A 21,559-nucleotide genomic window follows, 5' to 3' on the forward strand; every position below is an offset into this window, starting at 1 on the left:
CCTTCCCTCAACCCTCCCCGCGCTACAGCCGGCACGCGCACCTTGGGTTCCGTCTGCCTGGATGCCGGGCCTACCGGGGGCGTGGCCAGCCCAGGGGTGTGGCCGATCGGTGCACCTTGAGTTCCGCTGTCTCGTGGGGGCGTGGTCTTCAAGGGGGTGTGGCCTGACTACTCCTGGAGTTCCCCTGGCTTTGAAGCAAAGTTGACCCGTTTTCCCTCTACTCACAGGGATGCCTAGACCTGAGGTAATGTTCAAGAATATTCTTGGCAGTAAACAGGGCTGTGAGAATGAAGCATCCCTGCCTGCTTTCTGCTCTTCGTAGAGCAATACCAAAATCCCAAAGGCCTTGGACTACCATTAATTGGAGGATGATTGTGTGGTCAATTTCATGAGTTCCTCAACCCCAGCAGAGGCTTTGAATATGTGCTTCTCAACCCATCTATCACCTCTATGCTCTTTCCCAGGGGAATCCCACCACATTTCTGGTACCCAAATGTATTCCACATCTCTAAGTCTCCTCTTCAGAGTTCCTTCCCATGCAGCTATGTTCATCAATTCAGACTGCTAAAACGAAATTCCAAAAACGTTTTGGCCTATAAGTCTCATTTACTTCTCACAAGTTTAGGGACTATAAAGTCCAAGATCAAGGCATGGACAGATTTGGTGTCTGGTGAGGGCCCACTTTATGGAGGCCATCTTTCCACTGTGTTCTCCCATGCAAAAGGGATGAGGAAACTGTCTGGAGTCTATTTATTCATTGTATAACGGCAGCCATCAATCTGGTGGATGCCACACAACCATGTTCCCCCAAATCCTTCAAGCTCACCATTTCCAGACTGGACTTGACTCCTGCCTCTCAGTCCTCATCTGATCCCCATCATGCTCCTGGTCTTGGCTTCACTCCTCAATGTGGGGGTCACCATTGGCTCAATCATTCACTCAGCAACATGGATGCCATCCTTAATACCTTGCTCTCCTCCTCCCTCCTCTATTCTGAGAACCACTGTGTTCTAGAATCCCCCTTTCTGGTCTCCTATAGGACTGGCTGCCCTTCCATTGTGCCCTCTGTGGTCCATGCCACCATTTCCTTTTAGCAGTCTTGGTCCAGCTCTTGTCCATTCTGCCCACCCAGACCTTTTGTTCTACTACAAAGTAGTAGTGGGTTCCCTTTCCTCCCCACTTTTGTACCACTCCTCTTCATCTCTCCCTCCTAACCAATCATTCTAGTGTTTTCGTGTATCTTGTTTTTCAAAATGTAAGTTCTTTTGTGCATACGTTGTGACATACTTTATCATGTAGGTGTGTGGTGCTATATGTACTGTCACTGCCTCTAACTACACATAAGAGTCCATGGAGCACATTCATTCTTCAAGGATGAGTGTCTAGGCTTCCCCTCTCCTGGCACCACAGGGCATGTTACAATGGAAGTCCTCATACATTTCTCTTTATGGACCTTGGAGACTCCCACAGGTGCAGTTCCCAGGCCATGTATACACATAAACTTACTATAGCTGAGTAGTGACAAGTTCATGCCCAGAATAGCTACAGTCTACTATCTCACCAGCAGTGCCTAGGGGTTCCTGTATCCCCCGAGGGGCAGCTTTCTAAAACCAACATCTGTTCAAATCTCTCCACTGCCGAGCAGCTCCCAATGCTTTCCCACTGCGCTCTAGATGAAGGCCACAGTGGACTGGTCCTCTCTCCCTCCATTATAGGAATCTGATACTGGTCCTTGGTCCCACATACCCTGACCTGCTCCATGTGGCACCTTATGGTCACCTCCCATTTGGGAAGTATCTTTTTTAGGAAACCTTCTCTGACATCTCAACACCCCACTGGCCTGTGGTGCTTCCTAGGGAACCTCCAGCCCCATGCCTCCCTGCTTTGCTGCTGGTATCTTTACGTGTCTCCAACACTTCCACTAGTCCAAAATTTCAACCTTGGCCATATGACAACTTCCTTGTGGAACTGTCCTGTGATTGTAGGGGGTTGAGCAGCATCCAGGGCCTCTGCCCACTAGATGCTGATCCCAACCCACTTTCAACTTAAAACAACCAGAAATGTCTCCAGACATTGTAAAATAGTCTGTAAGGGGCAAAAGTGCCCTAGGTGAGAACCTTCTGCCTCAGATCATGAAGTGTCCAGAGCCTATACCTGCCTAGGTTAGAAGCTCTATAAATATTTGTAGAATCAGCTCTATAAAAATTCCTAGAATTAGAAAACATCACAGCACATAACCTAAGGATAGGACTCAAAGCCCTGAGACATGATATCATGGGATGGGGGATTCTCCTCCTCTTTCTTCCCCCAAGGGAAACCCAAATCGCCACTTCTTTAGCTCCTGTGATAATGGGGGCAGAGGAAGCTGAGACCTCCAGTGGACTTACTGAGTGGCTTGTGACAAGCACCTCTCTGAACTTCACCTTCCCCATCTACCCAGATTAGACATACTGCAACTGAGTCACCAACAGGCCATACCCCTCTCTCAGATTTGTCCCAGTATAACAGTAGGACATCTCCCATGAAGCACTCGGGGTGGAGAGGGAAGCCATGTGGCATTTATGTGTCCATGTATGTGCTTGGACAGCTTGAAGGTGGGGGCTGTGGCTGTGTGACATCATTGCTTCAAGGACATCTTCCAGGAGCCCAGAGCCTGCATGATCCAGGAGCGCCGCTGGTGGGAAGTGGGCAGGTTCTCGCAGCTGGGGTTCCAGCGGTGCGTGGTGGCCGGGTCACACACCCATGAGTCCCCGTGTGGAAGTGGCCAAGAATTCCTCCAGCAGCTAGACAGGATGTGTTCCTGGGCCTGGGCTGCATAGATGCACACTGATGCTTCTGGATCATGCCTCAAGTTTTCCACAGCTGGATCACAGGGAGAAGAAAGACTACTGGTTAAGACGAGGCCTCTAAGCTGGTCTCACTCCTTATCTTTCCTTCCCACCTCCTGGCCTTGGCTTGGATGCCCCCTGTGCAACATCTGCTCACCTCATTTTCCTCCAGCCCTCCGAACTGTTCCCAGCTTTCAAAGTGTGAATCAAAGCCTGCCTCCTCTAAGAAGCATTCCTGGATTGCCCCCGGTCTTCCTATATGCTCTTATCAGCTTTCCAATTACAAAATAAGCTTGTACCCTCTGAAGTCCAAACTATATATCCTGCACTAAGTGGTTTCTAGCCCTATCTTTAGGTCATTTTTCCCTCAGGTAGGCTGTATGTTCTACTCTTTGGGAACCCCATGGGGCCCCATACAGCTCTCATCCTGGATAGTGAAGGGAAGACCCTCGCCTTGGCTGTGTCCCTGCCCCTCCTGCTGCTCAGTGTCTCTCTGTCTCTAGAAATCTCGCAGGCCCAGGGCATGACTTACTGGCTTTCACTTCATTCAGCCGATCTTCCGTCATTATGCTGTCCATGCAGGGGACCAGGGACCCTGAAGCATCATTCAAAAGGTAAGGGCACCCAGCTCCTCAGCATAATGCCATCCATCCCATCTGAGGCCCAGACTTCCTCAGAGAAGCCTCCCCGTCCCCTCCAAAACCCACAAATGAAGACACAAAGGGGATCTCCATTCTTGGATACTCCCAGAGAGGTCCTGGGGGAGATAGTGAGTCCAGTAATCAAAGATAGCACCAGGATGGGGCAGGATCTAGACCATTGATTCTGACAGTGTTACCATAGGTTGGGCCTTAGCTTGCTTGTCTGAAATGCAGGGAGGTACTGTGTCCACTGCCCACTGCTCTACGATGAGTGAATGGCAGCAATATGCAGGACCCTGAGCACCTTGTGCACCTGTCAGTTGTGGCTGCCAAGGGCCCCAGAGGCACTGAGACTCCATATTCTGGGTCCAGGAACTCCTTCCCACCATCTCTCAGTCATGGCAAGCCCTGTTGCATGCTGCCTACAGCCTCGGCACCTGCCTGGCTCCCACAGTGTTCGCAGCTTCTCCAGTGCCCACACTACTTACTTACCTCTCAGAATGCCTTTTTCTCCCATCTTTCTGTTCTGGAAAGTCCTGTTGGTCCTTGCATGTACAGTCTATCCCAGACTAAGTTAGGTGACTGCCTCAGTTCCCAGAGTGTCTGTGAATCTTTACTGTCTGCATATGGCATCTTAGTTATGATTATGAATCTTAAATCCCACCAGATCAGATCTTAGCTCAGTTGGAGGAGGGTAAAGTGAATCCCTGATGTCCCTAAGATTATATACAGAATTATATGCATAAACATTTTTTAGGTGGCCCTGAGGTTTGAACTCAGGCATCATACTTGTGCAAACACTGTATACTGCTTGAGCCACAGACTCAACTCTCTTGTGTGTGTATGTTTTTTGTTTTTTTGTGTTTTGTATCTGTGTGTGTGTATGGTTTGTTTTTTTTTTTGGTTGTGGGGCTTGTCCCTGTGCTCTTCAGCTGAAGGCGAGCACTCTACCACTTGAGCCACAGAGCCAATTCCCGTATTCTGGTCGTTTATTGGAGATAAGAGTCTCAAGACTTTCCTGACCAGCCTTGCTTTTTCTTTTTTTTTTCTTTCTTTCTTTTTTTTTTTTTTGTCATTCGTAGGCCTTGAACTCTGGGCTTGGGCACTGTCCCTATGCTTTTCAGCTCAAGGCGAGTGCTCTACTGCTTGAGCCACAGCACCACTTCTGGTTTTCTAGTGGTTTATTGGAGATAAGAGTCTCATGGACTTTCCTGCCCCAGCTGGCTTTGAACCATGATCCTCAGATCTCAGCCTCCTGAGTAGTTAGGATTACAGGCGTGAGCTACCGGCACCTGGCCCAGGCTTGCTTTGAACCACAATCCTCATATTTCAGCCTCTTGAGCAGCTAGGATTACAGGCATGAGCCACTGATGCCCAGCTTGTGTGTGTTTTTAATGGCTAACCAAGGCTGGTCTTGAACTCTCAACTTTCCTGAGATTAGAGATATGTGCCACTATGTCCAGCTCATATATGCATTTTTCTATGAAAAGTATCCATAACCTTGAAGCAGAGTCTCACAAAAGATCTGTGATTTAAAAGAGGTTAGAATCAGATGCCTAGCAGCTACTCAAGAGGCTGAGATCTGAGGATTGCAGTTTGAAGCCAGCCCAGTCAGAAAAGTCCCCATTAGACACTTATCTCCAATTAACCACTCAAAAACTGGAAGTGGCACTGTAGCTCAAAATGGTACAGTGCTTTCCTTGAGCAAAAAGAGCTCAGGGACAGTCTTGGCCCTGAGTTTAAGCCCCACAACTGGCAATAAACAAACAAACAAACAAACAGAGGCTAGAAAGCTCTGCACTGTATCAAGAACTGTTGTGGGCAGAGCTAGGCTCTGCTCAGCCTTAATTCCCCAGCACAGGTCCAGGTATGAGATGTTAAACACTATTTGATTGGAGAAAGCTTTAAAGAAATCAGCAGCTAGGAAACAGATGTCACTTCTTAAGAGACAGGGGGGCTCCGAATGTGGCTTAGTGGTAGAGTGCTTCCTAGCAGGCATGAAGCCCTGGGTTCAATTCCTCAGTACCACATAAACAGAAAAAGCCGGAGGTGGGCTGTAGCTCAAGTGGTAGAGTGCTAGCCTTGAACAAAAGAATCTCAGGGACAGTGCCTAAGCCCTGAGTTCAAGCCTCAGGACTAACAGAAAAAGGAGAGGGGCCTTCTGAGCAGTATAACATTTATTAGACTAGTCACCTCATCACACCTCTTCCTAAACCCTCACTCCCAAACCCCTATCAGCACCACCCTCTGAAGGTTTCTCTTACCCAAGCATTGTGCCTGACAAAAAGAAAGAGATCAATCTGTGTTTGTTGTTAAGCCAACAGATGGCTGGCTGGCTGAGTAGGTGAATGGATGGGTGGATGGATGGGGTTGATGGTTCCATGGGTGGGTAAATGGATGGTACAGATAGATGGATGAGTGGACAGGTGGGTAGAAGGATAGATGGTTAGATGATGAGTAGGTGAGTATGTGGGTGGATTGGAAGATGGATGGATTGGTGGATAGATGGATGAATGGATACATGAGTGGGCAGCTTGTGAATGGATGATCAGATTGATTGGTGGATAGATCGATGAGTAGATAAGTAGGCAGGTTTGTGGATAGATTGATAGATTGATGAGTGGATGAATAGGTAGAAGGATGGATAGATAGATGAATGAATGGATACATGAGTGGGCAACTGGGTAAATGGATGGTAGATGGATTGATGGATGGATAGATGGATGAGTAGGCAGATATGTAAGTAGAGAGATTGGTGAGTGGATGCATAGGCAGATGGATGGATGGGTGGATAGATGGTGGATGGATGGATGATGATGAATGAGATGGTACGATGAGATGGATGGATGGATGAAAAAGAGCAAATGAACTGAGGGAAGACTATACAGAGGTAATAAGCTCCAAGCCTCTCTGTAGCAAGGTCTCCTGGTCCTTGGTTAAGGGAATGTGGTCTTGAGGGCAGATAAACAGTGGTATGGTATGGCATGGTATAGCATGGTATGGTATGGTACAGTATGGTATGATACAGTATGGTTTATAGAAGGAAGGCCACCTGGCACACAATCAGAAGGAGATTCTGGGGGGAATTCTGAATAAAGGGATCTGCTATTTGTTTTTTCCCAAGAAAGGCAGAGGTTGGGATTGTGGACAATAAAAAGAATGGAGGCAGCAGGGCGCCGGTGGCTCACGCCTGTAATCCTAGCTACTCAGGAGGCTGAGATCTGAGGATCACGGTTCAAAGCCAACCCAGGCAGGAAAGTCAGTGAGACTCTTATCTCCAATATACCACTTAGGAAGTGGTGCTGTGGCTCAAGTAATAGAGCACTAGCCTTGAGCTGAAGAGCTCAAGGGAATAGCGCCCAGGCCCAGAGTTCAAGCCCCATGACCAACAACAACAACAAAAAGAATGGAGGCAACTAACTGAACATCTCAACATGACAGGTCTTATCTTTCAAAAAATTTTTCTCATCCAGTCTGTGAAATGGGAGTTAATGCCCATCTTATAGGAAACTGATGCTTGGAGGGAATAAATGAGAGAGAGAGAGAGAGAGAGAGAGAGGGAGAGGGAGAGAGAGAGAGGAGATCATGAACTGAGATTCTACCCTCCTCTTCACCCTGCTGCCTGGCTTCTGCTGCTATAGTCAGTAGGGGATTTGCCCTAACTCCCATGAGGCTTGGCCACATTCTTACTCCAGGGAACAGCAGCGGCTCAGCTGAGTATAGTTGCTCAGGCAATGAACCTGCACAAAGATTTCAGGCTGAATCCAGCCTATGGCCTATGTTCTAGGTCATGATCTTGAAAAGGAGAAGACCACCTAATGTGACACTTAAAGACAAACTGCTGGCCAAGCCTTATATCTTAGGTGAGGCATTGCTCAACTGCCAAAAGGGCTGGTGGCAGCCGGAGCGACTGCAGAGCGGGCAGAGCCCTGGCAGCAGGAGAGGTTTATGCAGAGCAGTTACCTATGAACATGACCGAGGACTTCCGGAGGGAGGCCTGTGAGTTCTTGGTGTACTCCAGGCTCTGGTTGAGGAAAGTCAAGGCGCTGTCTCGGTGGGTGTTCACCTGGGAACAAAGAGAAATCCCCACAGTGCTGGGCTCTCAGGGTCCAGCTTTCCTCCTTGAAGTCAGGAGTTGTGATCCTGCCCCACCACTTAGCCTGGTGCCCTGCTCTTGAACATCTCTGCTGCCCAGCCCACTGCCAAAGATTCTCAAGAGGCCAAGTCCCATTTTTCTTAGCTAATTACAACAGAGACATAAATAATGTTCCTGCACTGGGGAGTCTCCTTCCAATCCACCCCTCCCCCCAGATTCCACCAGAGATGTGACATTCAAGAGACATGACAGATAAGGAGACAGGTTGGACAAGGGTGAAGGATACACACTGTAAAGCAGCAAGGGATAAACTGAGAATCTTAAAAGCCAGGCAGGAATGGGGTTTCCTCATGGTTGGAAGTACGATGGCAGCAATTGTTCATGACAGGGCAGTAACAGGGTTTTATGTAATATAATCTGGTCATGGTGGTTAGAGGGTCTGGTAGTAGAAGCTGGGAGGAGTGATCTAGCTGAGGTGCTGTAGCGGGACATGAAGAGAAATCTGACCCAATCATTCTCCCGGTGACTACCTCATGGCCAAGACTAGTGTCTGGTCTGAACTCTAGGGCCTAGAAGGCAAAGGCTTCATCGTCACATTCTGTGTCCCACATCCTTCATTCCCAGCCTCCACTGCTATGCTCTAGATCATTGTTTTAGACCGTGTTCTAGACCAAGTTCCAGAATGTGGTCTAGAACAAAGACATGGCCTGCATGCTAGCTATTCATGATCTGTGCACTGGACAAGCAGTTGCTCCTATTTAGAGTGTCCTTCCCTCTCTTCCTCACCTCTTATCTTTCTAGCCTCAGCCTGGCTGTCACCTCCTCCCTAAAGCTTTCCCACCACCCTCAGGCAGAGCTCATTTGCCATGCTTGATGGCCCTGCAACATGTTAATACCTGTGACACTATCATAATGTATAGCACCCTGTATTTTGGTTCAGAGTCCTCAACACCTGGACAGGGCCTGACTTGGGAATTGGGACCCCAAAAGTAATAGCTACAAGAATGAATGAATGAATGAATGAATGAATGAGTGAGTGAATATACTGATAGTAAGTTACCAACCCCTTCTTAAAGCTAGGGCTAGAGGTCAACCTACACATGAGCAAAGCTGCCCATAGCTTATAGTGCCAAAAAGAAAGTGAGATCTAGAAGGATCCACCACAGAGGGTCACAAATGCAGCCACAAGCCACAGGGGCCTGAGTGCAGTGAGCAGCAGTGTTCTTTTTCTTTTCTTTTTCTTTCTTTCTTTTTTTTGCTGGTTTTGGAGCTTGAACTTGGGACCTGGGCTCTGTCCCTGAGCCTCTCTGTGCTCAAGGCTAGTGCTTTACCACTTGAGCCACAGCACCACTTCTGGCTTTTCCTGTGTATGCAGTAACTAAGGAATCAAACCTAGGGCTTCATGCATGTTAGGCAGGCACTCTACCACTAAGCCACATTCCCAGTCAGCAGCAAGCAGTGTTTTAAATAACCTAAACTAGCTATTAATTCTTAGTTAATAATAATGTAGGTTTCTCACAAAGGCATAATGTCTATGTGTATCTGATCATATAAAATAATATTTATCGAAATGAACTCCAGGAAATGGAATCATGAGGTTTATTTTTGATTGTTTTTGTTTTCTTTTCTTTTTATCTTATTTGTTTATCTATCTTTGGGAGAGTAATGGGGTGCGGACACAGAAATGGAGGAGCGACGGGTGAATAAATACAGCAGTGGTACTCGCTAGACACTATGTTAAAAATGAACTATACAACTTGTGGGTGGGAATGGGAGGGAAAAACTGAGAGAGAAAGAAGGAATGGGTGGCATTGTCCAAAAAGAAATGTGCTCTTAGCTGGGTCCTGGTGGCTCATGCCTGTAAGCCTAGTTACTCAGGAGGCTGAGATCTAAGGATCACAGTTCAAAGCCAGCCCAAGGTAAAAAGTCCATGAAACCATCTCCAATTAAGCACCAGAAAACTGGAAGTGGAGCTGTGGTTCAAAGTAGTAAAGCTCTAGCCTTGAGTAAAAGAGCTTAGAGACAGCACCCAGGTACTGAGTTCAAGCCCTATGATCAACCAAAAGAAAAAGAAAAACAAAGAAATATACTCTTTACCTGACTTAGGTAACTGTAACCTCTATACATCACATTATAATAACAATAATTTTTCTAATGTAGCTTTTCTAGCATGTTTTGTGGCAAGGAGTCTACTTGGTAAGCTGGAAGAGAGCTAAGCCAAGCTGGGTGACAGTGCTCACACCTATAATCTTAGCTACTCAGGAGGCTGAGATCTGAGGATCAAGGTTTGAAAGCCAGCCCAGTCAGGAAAGAGGTCTGTGGGACTCAGCTCCAATTAAGCACCCCACCTCCCTAAAAAAAATCCAGAAGTGGAGCTGTGGCTCAAGTAGTAGACCACTAGCCTTGAGCACAAAATCTCAAGAACAATGTCCAGGGCCTGAGTTCAAATCCCAATACTGGCACAAAATAAAATAACATAAAAACATAAATAACATAGAACAAATGTGGAAAGAGAGAGGAAGAAGAAATCCTAGGTGACCCCAGGTTTTCGCTTTGAGAACTAAAGGGACAGAGAAGACTTGGAAGGGAAAGGCAGAAGTCCAACAGAGCTGTGGGGGTCATCCAAGGTATCCAGTGACCAGCAGAGAGCATCCCTAAGGGTCAGGGGTGTTAGAGATGAAGATGGAGGCTCTGGAGTCAGTGGCTTGTAGGAGGTGGTGGAATCAGTCAGTCAAAGTGCTGGTATGAAAGGAAGAAGCCATGGTTGTTTCCGGAAGCACTCACAAGGTACTTGCAGATTTTGGCCACTGTCTGCTGCTGGTTGTCCCAGGACTTCCGGCTATATGCTCTTTTGGGTAACTCCCAAGCCATGAAGCAGGAGCAACGGAACAGGGTTTTCAAACATTTCTGGGAATGGACAGGAGGAGAATACCAGAGTCATGAAATTCCAAGATAGCCAGAACATGTTCCAGAAAAAAAAGAAAAATGTGTAAAAGTTGGACTTTGGAAGCTCAATCCTATCTGAAATGTACAATTATGAAGTTAGTTCTTCTGAAGGAAAATAACTAACATGGATGCCTTTCAGAAACACATCTGGTTGGAGGAAAATAACAGACTTCTGATGGGTTGATTGTGGTCTTGGCCTGGTTTCTACAAAGAGAGGTACACCAGCAGGTCCTGGGAGTGGAGGAGAGGGCCCAGTGCCCGTGCTCACTCACCTGAACCACCTTAGGGTTGCCATCCTGCATAATCAGAAGTAGAGGCACCAGGGTGCCGATCAGCTGCTCCTCCATGGCTTGGGTGCGGGGCTCCCGGAGCTTCTGGACCACCTTCCCATACAGGTTGATGCAGGAGATACGCACATCCTCTCTTGACTAAGACAGATGGGAGGCTTAGGGGTGCCCCTCCTCCAGAAGATGGCTCTATGACCTTCTCTTCCCTCAGTCAGAGGCACTCTCCCAGAGAGGTCATCCAAGGTCAACTGGTGGTGCTCCCCTTAGGTCTGGAGCTCTCCATTCTTCCCAGCCAGGACTCCCACTAACTTAAAGGGTGTCTTTATGTCAAGTAAGAAAAGGCCCCTCACTGAAACTGCTTTTAAAAAAGAAGTACCCCCTCCATTTTTGTGGCTGTCCTGGGTCTTAAATTCAGTGCTTAGGCACTGTCACTGAACTTCTTTTGTTTAAGGCTAGCACTCCACCACTTGAGCCACAACTCCACTTCTGGCTCTTTTTGTAGAGATAAAAGTCTCACAGATGTTTCTGTTTGAGCTGGCTTTGAACCATGATCCTCAGATCTCAGCCTCCAGAGTAGCTAGGATTACAAGTGTGAGTCACCAATGCCTGGCAAGAAACACTCCCTTTCAAGGCAGACCAGTGGCAATAGTTCACTATCATTGGGGAGATGCAATTATAAAAGAAGAACCCCCAACTATGTGCCGGTGGCTTATGCCTGTAATCCTAGCTACTCCGGAGACTGAGATCCAGAGGATTGTAGTTCAAAGTCAGCCTGGGCAGAAAAGTCCAAGAGATTCCATCTCCAAAATAACCAGAAAAAAGTCGGGCTGGAGGCATAGCTCAGGTTGTAGAATGCTAGCCTCAAGTTCAAATTCAGTACTGTCAAATTAAAAAAAAAAAACTGTTAAAGAAGAGCTCCTTCCAGAAAGACCAGTAAGAATGTTGAGCCTTCTCTGGACAAACAACTGCAAAAGATGTAGACCAGCTGGATCTAGGTTTCCCACTAGGCAGATTAATGTGACTATTCTACTGTCTACCCAACAAGGTAGACAGAAGAGGTGCTAAAGAGACACCTTCCCTATTCCCACTACCCCACAGGATTCCTTACATCACTGAAGTGGGGCAACAGGATCTGTAGCATCTCCACGTAGACAGAGCTGTCCGTCAGCTTCCAGCCCTGCCCTTTGAAGATGGTCTTGAGGTTGTGGGCTGCGTCCACCACCAGCATGCCATCCACACTCCTCAAGCCCTTCACCATGGATGGCAGGAGGGCCTGAACCTTGGCCATCTGGGTGGCAGAAGGATGTGGAACAGGGTTCTTCCTAGGCCCCTGAGTCACCCAGGCTGAACTGGGTGGCTCTACTCCAGGCCCTGGATCCCTGCCTATGCCTTGTCTCCTGCCTGGACATCTTCCCTCAGGCTCTTGCTTGGGCCTTGATGACTCCCTCCTGGCCTCAATTCCTGAGACCCTTTATTGTTGGTCTCCTACTTTGGCATTAGATAAATGACATGAGCATTAAGAGTTAGCTTCTAAGCCAGGTGCTGGTCGCTCACACCTGTAAGCTTAGCTACTCAGGAGGCTGAGATCTAAGGATTGAGATTCAAAGCCAACCCAGGCAGTTGAGTCTGTAAGACTATAATCTCCAATTAATGACCAGAAACTACCAGAAAACTGGAAATGACACTATGGCTAGAGCACTAGCCTTGAGAAAAATTTCTCTGGAACAGTGCCAAGACCACAAGTTCAAGCCCCATAACTGACCAAAAAAAAAAAATCTTCCAGTGGCACACCCCTGTAACCCTAGCTCCCTAGCTACATAAGAGGCTGAGATCTGAGATAAGAGGATTGCTGCTTGGGGCCAGCCTAGACAGGAAAATCCAACAGACCCATCACCAATGAACTACTAAAAAGCCATAAGTGGAGCTGTGGCTCCAGTGGTAGAGCACCACTTTTGAGCAAAAAAGCTAAGAGATAGCACCCACCCCTGAATTTAAGTCCCAGTATCAACACACACACACACACACACACACACACACACACACACACACACACACACACACACCATATTAGCTTTTGAATTTGTGGCCTGTCCCTTCATCCTGGCTACATCATAAGCTGCAATGTGCAAGGGAGAAAAAGCAGCTGGACCTCTATTTCCTAAACTATGATTAGGAATAGAGGCTGGGAAGGTGGCTCAGTGGTAGAGCGCTTGCCTTGCATGCCAGAAGCCCGGGTTCGATTTCTCAGCACCACATAAGCAAAAAGAAAAAAGCCAGAAGTGGTGCTGTGGCTCAAGTGGTAGAGCGCTAGCCTTGAGCTGAAGAGTTGAGGGACAGCGCCCAGGCCCAGAGTTCAACCCCCAAAACCGGACCCCCCCCAAAAAAAGATAGGTCTATGACTAGGAATAATAGCTATCACCCCCTTTCTCCTATACACAATCTTTAAAGTCATGGTACAAACCTAGATTGGGAATTGTTGACAATATTAAAATATATACAAATCATGAAAGCAGATCCATTTTATAGATGGGACCACTAAAGCCAGACACAGAGTCTGATTCTAGCTTCTAACATCTAAAAGACTATGACAGCCAAAATCCATCTTCCTCCATCCCAGAGCCTGGACTAGACTCCCTCTGCCCTCACTTACCTTCTCAGATCTGTGGGCCAGGATGACCAGGCCTCGGATGGATAGCACCTTCATGATGGGATCGCGGTGACTCAGGCCTTCCACCATCCTCCCAAGAGAGTACTCCTCGGGGATCCGGCGTGCCTGCTCCATCTGGAGCAGCTAAAGGAGTAAACATACTCCAAGGTCAAGGGCCAGCAAATCAGCATGCTCAGCCTCTGGACCTGGCATTGCAGGCAATCAAAGCCAACAGTTGGCTGGAAAACTCTAGCTGTTGCATCCCTTCTGCTGGGACACACTCTCCATTCTGATTCCCACATAACATCCCATGGCTTCTTCCTAAATTCAGCCCTGGGAATCTGCGCTTGTACAGGGCCCTTCCAGGCTGTCCACTGCCTTCCCTGGGCAGCCTCAGAGAAAGGCCTCTTCCTGAGGCTGAGTGAGACAGATCAGGAGTCTCTTGCTCTTGAGCTGTGTGACCCCCAAAACTACCCAGCTTCATCTAATCAGTAGCACGATTCTTCCTTTGCATGGTTGCCAGGGTTAGTAGGGGGGGCAGAAAAAAAGGTAGACAGTGTTTGGCACACAGGCCTACACAAAATGGTACCTTCTTTCTTTCCCTCACCAGGTTAAAGAACTCAGAAATACAACCTGACAGAGCGAGGGCTGGAACCCAGGACTCTAGATCTCAAGACCAGGTTTTCCCTCTCTGGCAATGACACATTCTGCTGTCATACCAGGGTTGGGCCTGGTGTTGCAATGTAAACCTGACATGGTCCTTTCTTCCCACATTTGCAGTCCTGAGGGGAGGAGGGATAGAGATCCATGGGTGCAATGTTCCATCAGGGAAAGATAGAAATAATTCTCAAGCTGCATGGCAGGTCTGATGGCTTGATGACCTGTACGTACTTAAGGCCACTGGACTAGGTACTTAAAATGGTAGACTGGCACCTACTGTATATCTCAACAAAATAAACTAAAGGAGAAAGATTGTGTGTGTGTGTGTGTGTGTGTGTGTGTGCGCGCGCGCGCGCGCGTGTGTGTGTGCGCCGTGCCTTGGCTTCCTCCTCTGAAGTGGGTCTTGTACTAGTCTCTGTGTCTCTAGAAGTGACTAGCTATGAAAGAGGTGCCAGTCCCCCATTCTGGGCCAGTCCCTCCCACCTCCTCCTGACTCAGCCCCAGCACCTCCCACCAACCCTTGCTTTAGATGTCACTTCCTGCAAGAAGCCCTGCCTGAAGCCCCTCCCAAAACTCTGCTCTTCCTTCACTGCCCAGTTTAGTCATGCAATGCCATCCCCATGTTATAATGGGGATGACCTCTGGCTCCCTTGCCACACCAAGAACATTTTGAAGTCAACATGAACTCAAGTTCCTATTTGCATCGTTAGTGCCTGGCCCACAGGGGTGCCCAGCAATGGTTGGAGATTACACAGAGACATTGGGGAAGTCTGTGGGAAATGGATTGGGGAGCAGAGGTAGAGAGGAAAGGGACAAGGGAGGCAAAAAGGCTTGTAGAGCAACCTCCAGTATGATCTGAGTCTGGGATGAGCCTGACATCCCGAAACCACACCCCCACGCCTGGCCTGGTCAGTACCTCCACGAAGAAGGCGGTGGCTGTGATCTTGTGCTTCTCGTCGCCGCGCTCCAGGAGCGGGATGAGCAGGTAGAGGATGCGGCACAGCTCCTGGCAGGAGTACTGCACCATGGCCCTGGTACATGTGAGGGAACAGTTCCTCAGGCTCTCCTACTCCCTGAGGATCTGCTGGGTGAGGGCTGGCTGGGACAGTCAGGATCACCAAGATCCTGTGATGCTGTGTTCCAGCTGTCCCACCTCAAAAACATCCCAGAGGCCATCGGGTTTATTTTTTTGTGCCAGTAATAGGATTTGAACTCACAGCCTGGGCTCTATCCCTTAGCTTTTTAACCCAAGCCTGGCACTCTACCATTTGAGCCACAGCTCTATTTCAACTTTTTGGTGGTTCATTGGAGATAAGAGTCTCGTGGACTTTCCTGACCGGACTGGCTTCAAACCACAATCCTCAGATCTCAGCCTCCTGAGCAGCTAGGATTATAGGTGTGAACCAGAGGCCATAAGGTTTAAATATTTCCTTTTACAGGTGGGGAAACTTGAACTAGAGTGCAGAAGTGACTTGCCTGAGGGCCCAGGGAAAATCAGTAGGACAGAACAGATGAAGAGCTGGGCTGCATAGGGCCATGCTGGAGGCAAGGATTGGAAGGGGCGGGGGAGTTGTGGGGGGAGGTTCACTCAAACCAGGCAGTAACCAGATGCTTTTCCCTTAGTTGTTGCATTTGGACCTTACCATTGTCCTCAGAGGCTGGCTGCTATTAGCTCCATGCACAGATGAGGAAATGAAGGCTGTGAGCAGGAGCTGCTCAAAGCCACAGGGCTGGAAAATGGCAGGGCTCCCATGCCCACTGCCTTTCTCCTCCTGCTCATCTAACTAAGCCAGCAGTGCTCAAGGTGCACCCGTCACCTCAGCCAACATCAGCACCACTGTTAGAAACTGTCAGAAATACACAAGGCACATTCTTGGGCTAGAAGTGTGGCTTAACTGTAGAGTGTCGACTTTGTAAGCACAAGACTCTGAGTTCAAATCCCAACTACTACCAAAATAAGAAAAAAGGAAATGCAAATATTCTCAAGGCCTTATCGTAGACCCCCCTCCCCCCAAAAGCAGAACTCAGAGCAGGGCCAGCAGATCTTACATGCTATAAGGACTATTTATATCCAATCCTCCTCCTCCTTCTCCTCCTCCTCCTCCTCCTCCTCCTCCTCCTCCTCCTCCTCCTCCTCCTCCTCCTCCTCCTCTCTTTTCCTCCTCCTCTCTCTCTTCCTCCTACTCCTCTCTCCCTCTCCCTCTCCCTCTCCCTCCCTCTCCCTCTCCCTCTCCCTCCCTTCCTCCCTCCCTTCCTCCCTCCCTCTCTCTCTCTCTCTCTCTACTAGGATTTGAACTCAGGGCTCAGTTCATCTCTTATGGCTGGTGTTTAGCACTCAAGTCATGCCTCCAGTCCCAGCTTTCTCATGGTTAGAGATAAGAGTATTTTTGGATTTTGCGGAGGCTAACATCAAACTTTGGTCCTCAGATATCAGAATCCTGGGTAATTAGGATTATAGATGTGATCCACTAGCATCTGACCTTTTCCCAATTCTTTGTGAGTTAGTGTATAAATTACACAGATAATCAGAATGAGAGCCTAGATTCAAATCCTGACCTCAGCCCTTGCTGTTTGACTTCAGTTCTCTGAGCCTCAACTTCCTTACATGTAATGGCAGGGAAGTAACAGCTCTATTCAATGGGACTATCCAGGTAGCACCTCTTTGGTTGGTACTCAGTAAATGTGGATGCTGTGACCTCTGGGCAGCGTGCACCCTATGTGTGATTGAGGAAGGAAGTCTGGTTGAGGCCAGCAGATCCACTTTCACTCTTCCACTCTCTGGCTGAGTGAACCTTGGATGCATGATAGACCCTCTCTGGGTGTAGGCTACAGGGAATCGGTGACAGCGGGAGCAAGGGGTCTTGCTCAGGTACCAGCCACAGTCTAAGGATCTGAAATTTCTGCCCATCCAGCCCCATGCCATCCCCACCTTACCTTGCCAGAAGAGACACTGCACGATGGTGGTTTTCTGCCTGCCCCATGAGCTCCCAGCCCCCTTGGTCCTCCAGAAATGTGGCCTCGTAAGAGCAGCCCATCTTCAGCAGCAGGGTCTTCACCACCCTCACCACCCAGCTGCCAAGACAAGGGGGTGAGGCATTAGGTCCACCCTGCCCCTCGTAGGCCAAGCTTCCCTGCACCAGCCTCTCACCACCGGCCTCCCTCCACCAGCCTCTCTCCCACTATCAGCAGCCATCCGTTCCCACAATCTTCTCTCCACTGCACTAATTGTTAGAGAAGTGCATTGGGCCCACAAATGTGGCAAATTACAAATATTTAGCTTTCTGAATAAGAGAGGAAACAGAAGCAACACTCCCCTCCCTGGAAAGTAGCTTGGACCATCTCTTTTCTCCTGAGCCTCACTCACTGGAGGAGGAGGCCACAACAAGCCTCTCCAGCCTTCCTGGTCCTCCTTGTCCAGCCCCCCCCCACACACACACACTGCCCATTAAGCCATGGCTGGGTTGATGGCTTGCACACAGTCCTCTCTGCTTATTTGGCCACTCAGTCTCCTGCCCAGGGGTCCTTTCTTGCCTCAAGACACTTTAAGTGTAATCCCCACCTAGACACATAGCAGAGGTCCCTGGAGAAGCTCTCACCCCCTGGGAACTGAGCAGGCTGGGTAAAAACCTCAGGAGCTCATTAAGCTCCAATGAGCTCATGGGTATAACAGTCACCTATGTGTAATAGTCACACACGCACTGTCCTGTAGGCCAAGTCCTCCTCGTTGGAGGCCATGTCCTTCATCACTCAGAAGCAGAAAAGCTTCTTCTTTGTGGTCCTTTCAATGCTGATACAGATGCTCCTGAACCTCCTGCCTCTCCTCCTGCTCAGTTTCCCCAAAAGCATAAGCAATCTGAGGCAAGGGTGCTGCCCTTGAAGCAGCTCCAATTCATGTAAGGGGAATCAGAATGGAGAGCAAGCAGATGGCAGGTGTGTGGCTCATGCTGGATATGATCTGGTTTGGTCCTTACCACATACCTGAAAGGGCAGGAATCCCACACCATTTCACAGATTAGGGAACCAGCCACAAGAGGTTAAATTGGTTTACCCAAAGCACTAGGTGTTCATCTGCATCTCAGACCTTCTGACCCCAAGTCCAGCTGCACAGCTGCATTCCCAATTCTCTAGTACCTGCTAAACCTAACACACAGCAGGAACCATAGAAGAAAGAATTGATGAGTGTGGCTGTGTAAATAATAATAATAATAAATTTCTGAATGAAAAAAGATCATAAAATAATTGCAGGTTAAGTGCCAAACTGGCATATAACTACAAACTTTTCTATTCTTTTCTTTCCTTCCTTCCTTCTTTCCTTCCTTCCTTCCTTCCTTTCTTCCTTCCTTCCTTCTTTCCTTCCTTCCTTCCATTCTCTCTCTCTCTCTCTCTCTCTCTGTCTCTGTCTCTCTTTTCTTTCTTTCTCTTTCTTTGTTGGTCATGGGGCTTGAACTTGGGGCCTAGGCACTGTCCCCGAGCTTTTTTGCTCAAGGCTAGCACTCTACCGTTTGAGCCACAGAGCCACTTCTGGTTTTCTGGTGGTTAATTGGAGATAAGAGTCTCACAGATTTTCCTTCCCAGGCTGGCTTTGAACTGTTATCTCCCTATTTCAACCTCCTGAGTAGCTAGGATTACAGGCAGGAGCCACCAGTGCCTGGCTGGCATATATATACATATATATATTCATATATATATTTAATATATGAAGATCCAAGCAAGAGTGCAAGGCCTTGATTCAAGTCCCAGTAGCAACGTGTGCACACACACTTGCACACACATGTGCGCACGCACGCACACACACGTAAATAAATAAGATAAACTGATAGGGACTAGAACAAATAATACTGATGCAAATAATACTTCTGGGAGGGAGGAAGAAAATGGAGGCCTGAACTCCTGAGGAAAGCTGATTCCTTCTGTACTAAGTCTAGTGGGTGGATACACAAAATAAATGTCCAAAGCAGTTGTTGAGCAGTCATTAAAGTAACTCTAATAATATTAAAGTATGCTTCTGTTTTCTCCTCCAGTTCCAGAACTAATGTATCTGGCTTTATTGCCCTAAAGGCTTTGGAGGAACCCTGGCTGTGAAGCCTGCCCCACAGCCAGAACATACCGAACAGGTACAAATGGGAGATTCTGTGCATCATTCTCCATGTCCTTGCTAGGAGGGGGGATGCGGCCAGGCAGGTTGAGGCCAATGTGGTAGTGGACTTGAATGAGCAGGGCCAGGAGCAGCTGGGGGTAGATGCGCCTCACACGGCCCACACAGCTGTTGACAGACAGGAGCTCACACAGGCCGCTGGCTGCCTAGGGGAGGAGGGGAGGAGGTGGTGTGACCTGATCCATCCATCTTCCAGCCCGCTGGCTGAGGCCTAACCTCCTGCTCTGAGAGGCTGGGCCTGGGTCTATGCTTTTTTTTTTTTTTTTTCTGACCCAGCCTGGAAAAGTCTGGGTTCCATGCCCAACCCTCTAGTGGAGGCAAATGGGGCCCTGGAAGCAGCTGGGCCCAGCAAGAGGAGGGCTTCGGGACCCATTCCTCACCGCCAGGGGCACAATGGAGGCCCTGCCCTTCTTGGTGACAGGCTTCTCCTTCAGGCTGGTCAGGAGCAGATCCAGCAGGTCCCGGACATCACAGCTGGGCTTACGTAGTATTAACTGCCTCCACATCTCTGCTCCATTGCTGAGGATATGGAGAGCATGGTCAGGGGTACCCAGGTATTATCAAGTAGCTTCGAGGCTGGGGACCGGGGAGGTAAGATGCCAATGAAATAGCATCCATGGGCAGAAAACATTCCCGATGGGTCAGGAGGATAACCCTGATTAAAAACATGATATTCCCAGGGGGCTGGGAAGGTGGCTCAGTGGTAGAGTGCTTGCCTTGCATGCATGAGGCCCTGGGTTCGATTCCTCAGCACCACATAAGCAGAAAAAAAAAGCCGGAAGTGGTGCTGTGGCTCAAGTGGTAGAGCACTAGCCTTGAGCTGAAGAGCTGAGGGACAGTGCCCAGGCCCAGAGTTCAGGCCCACGACTGGACCCCCCAAAAACATGATATTCCCAAGTCATGGGTTTGGTGTTTTATTTACACACAGTTTATTAATTCAGCAAATACGGAACATGCCCTGGTTACCAGGTCTAGGCAAATCTCTGGGGCTCAAGACTGAAGAAAAATTCGAGACATTCAAGGTCTCTGAAGTCTCAGGAAACTCCCTAAGTGGGTGGTGTTACTCCCATTTTATAAATGGAGTGTGGTGGCTCAGAGCAGTGAAACTGCTGGTGGCTCACTCCTATAATCCTAGCTACTCAGGAGGCGGAGGTTTGAAAATACTGGTTTGAAGCCAGTCCAGGCAGACAAATCTGAGAGACTCTTATCTCCACTTAACCACTAAAAACCTGGAAGTGGAGCTATGGCTCAAGTGGTAGAGTGCTAGCTTGAGACAAAAAAAAACTAAGAGACAGTCAAGGCCCTGAATTTAAGCCCCAGTATCAGCATACACACACACACACACACACACACACACACACACACACACACACACACACACACACACACACACACACACGCACTATTCGATTTAAAGGGCTGCAGAGACAGAGTATGACATCTCAAATGCCTATCTTGTTCCTCCATGCCAAGGAGCGGACATTGAGTCAGTGAGCCCTTTGAGGCCAGATCTGACCCTATGCATAATCCTGGAGAATACCACCCCACTCCAGTTCCTTGATGCATAGTTCCCAAGGCAAGAAAAGTCAGCAGCAAGAGGCACATTCCATCCAGCCTGCACTTCGGCCTCCCTACCAAGGGGAATTGACAAGATGCTAAAGGGTTAACCAAACCTTTTGCCTGTCTGCATTAGCATCTGAACTTTCCATACACTTTCTTGCTCCGTTCCCCTGGAAACCTGTTAAAGATAGTATGTCAACTATGTTGCTAGGCAACATTGCTTATGGTAAAACTGGCCATCTTAATGACCCGTTAGTACATTGCATCTGGACTGGGAGGAACTATCAGTTAACTGTAAGAACCAATGAGGACCACAGATTTCCTTCCCTCACACTTGAGCTTTACTTGGGAGCTCAAAGGTCAGCTCCCAGGCCAGGGTGAGAAGAATGAGGTATCCTGGGTGCAAAGTGTAAGGGGCCCTCACTTTCAAGGTCGCACAAGTGCAAGTTGAAGGCTGGCACTAGTGAGATGCCCTCTGCCCTGTCTTTTTTTTTTCTTTTTTGGTTGGTCGTGGGGCCTGAACTCTGGGCCTGGGCACTGTCCCTCAACTCTTCAGCTCAAGGCTAGCACTCTACCACTTGAGCCACAGTGCCACTTCTGGCTTTTTCTGCTTATGTGGTGCTGAAGGATTGAACTCAGGGCCTCATGCATGCAAGGCAAGCACTCTACCACTGAGCCACCTTCCCAGCCCCTGCCCTGTCTTTTGATGTTGATGGTGGCTATGGGGGTCTTATGAGTC

General features: G+C 48.5%; 1 protein-coding gene across 1 annotated transcript in view; it reads right to left on the reverse strand.

Moving 5' to 3' along the window:
- Window positions 1–2,538: 2,538 nt before the first annotated feature.
- The window catches only part of Mroh7 (maestro heat like repeat family member 7), a 39,235-nt gene continuing 20,214 nt past the window's right edge, over window positions 2,539–21,559 (reverse strand). Inside the window, exons 12-22 of the mRNA XM_042669764.1 lie at window positions 19,641–19,779; window positions 19,213–19,406; window positions 17,040–17,177; window positions 15,022–15,136; window positions 13,449–13,589; window positions 11,907–12,086; window positions 10,784–10,939; window positions 10,350–10,472; window positions 7,433–7,535; window positions 3,361–3,423; window positions 2,539–2,862 (exon numbers count right to left, since the gene is read on the reverse strand). Of these exons, the coding sequence (XP_042525698.1) occupies window positions 2,618–2,862; window positions 3,361–3,423; window positions 7,433–7,535; window positions 10,350–10,472; window positions 10,784–10,939; window positions 11,907–12,086; window positions 13,449–13,589; window positions 15,022–15,136; window positions 17,040–17,177; window positions 19,213–19,406; window positions 19,641–19,779 (1,597 nt within the window). The 3' untranslated portion in view covers window positions 2,539–2,617. The remainder of the gene's footprint in view (window positions 2,863–3,360; window positions 3,424–7,432; window positions 7,536–10,349; window positions 10,473–10,783; window positions 10,940–11,906; window positions 12,087–13,448; window positions 13,590–15,021; window positions 15,137–17,039; window positions 17,178–19,212; window positions 19,407–19,640; window positions 19,780–21,559) is intronic.

The sequence above is a fragment of the Dipodomys spectabilis genome, unplaced genomic scaffold (genome assembly GCF_019054845.1).
Source record: "Dipodomys spectabilis isolate Male_0828 unplaced genomic scaffold, ASM1905484v1 ptg000504l, whole genome shotgun sequence".
NCBI classification, from domain to species: domain Eukaryota; kingdom Metazoa; phylum Chordata; class Mammalia; order Rodentia; family Heteromyidae; genus Dipodomys; species Dipodomys spectabilis.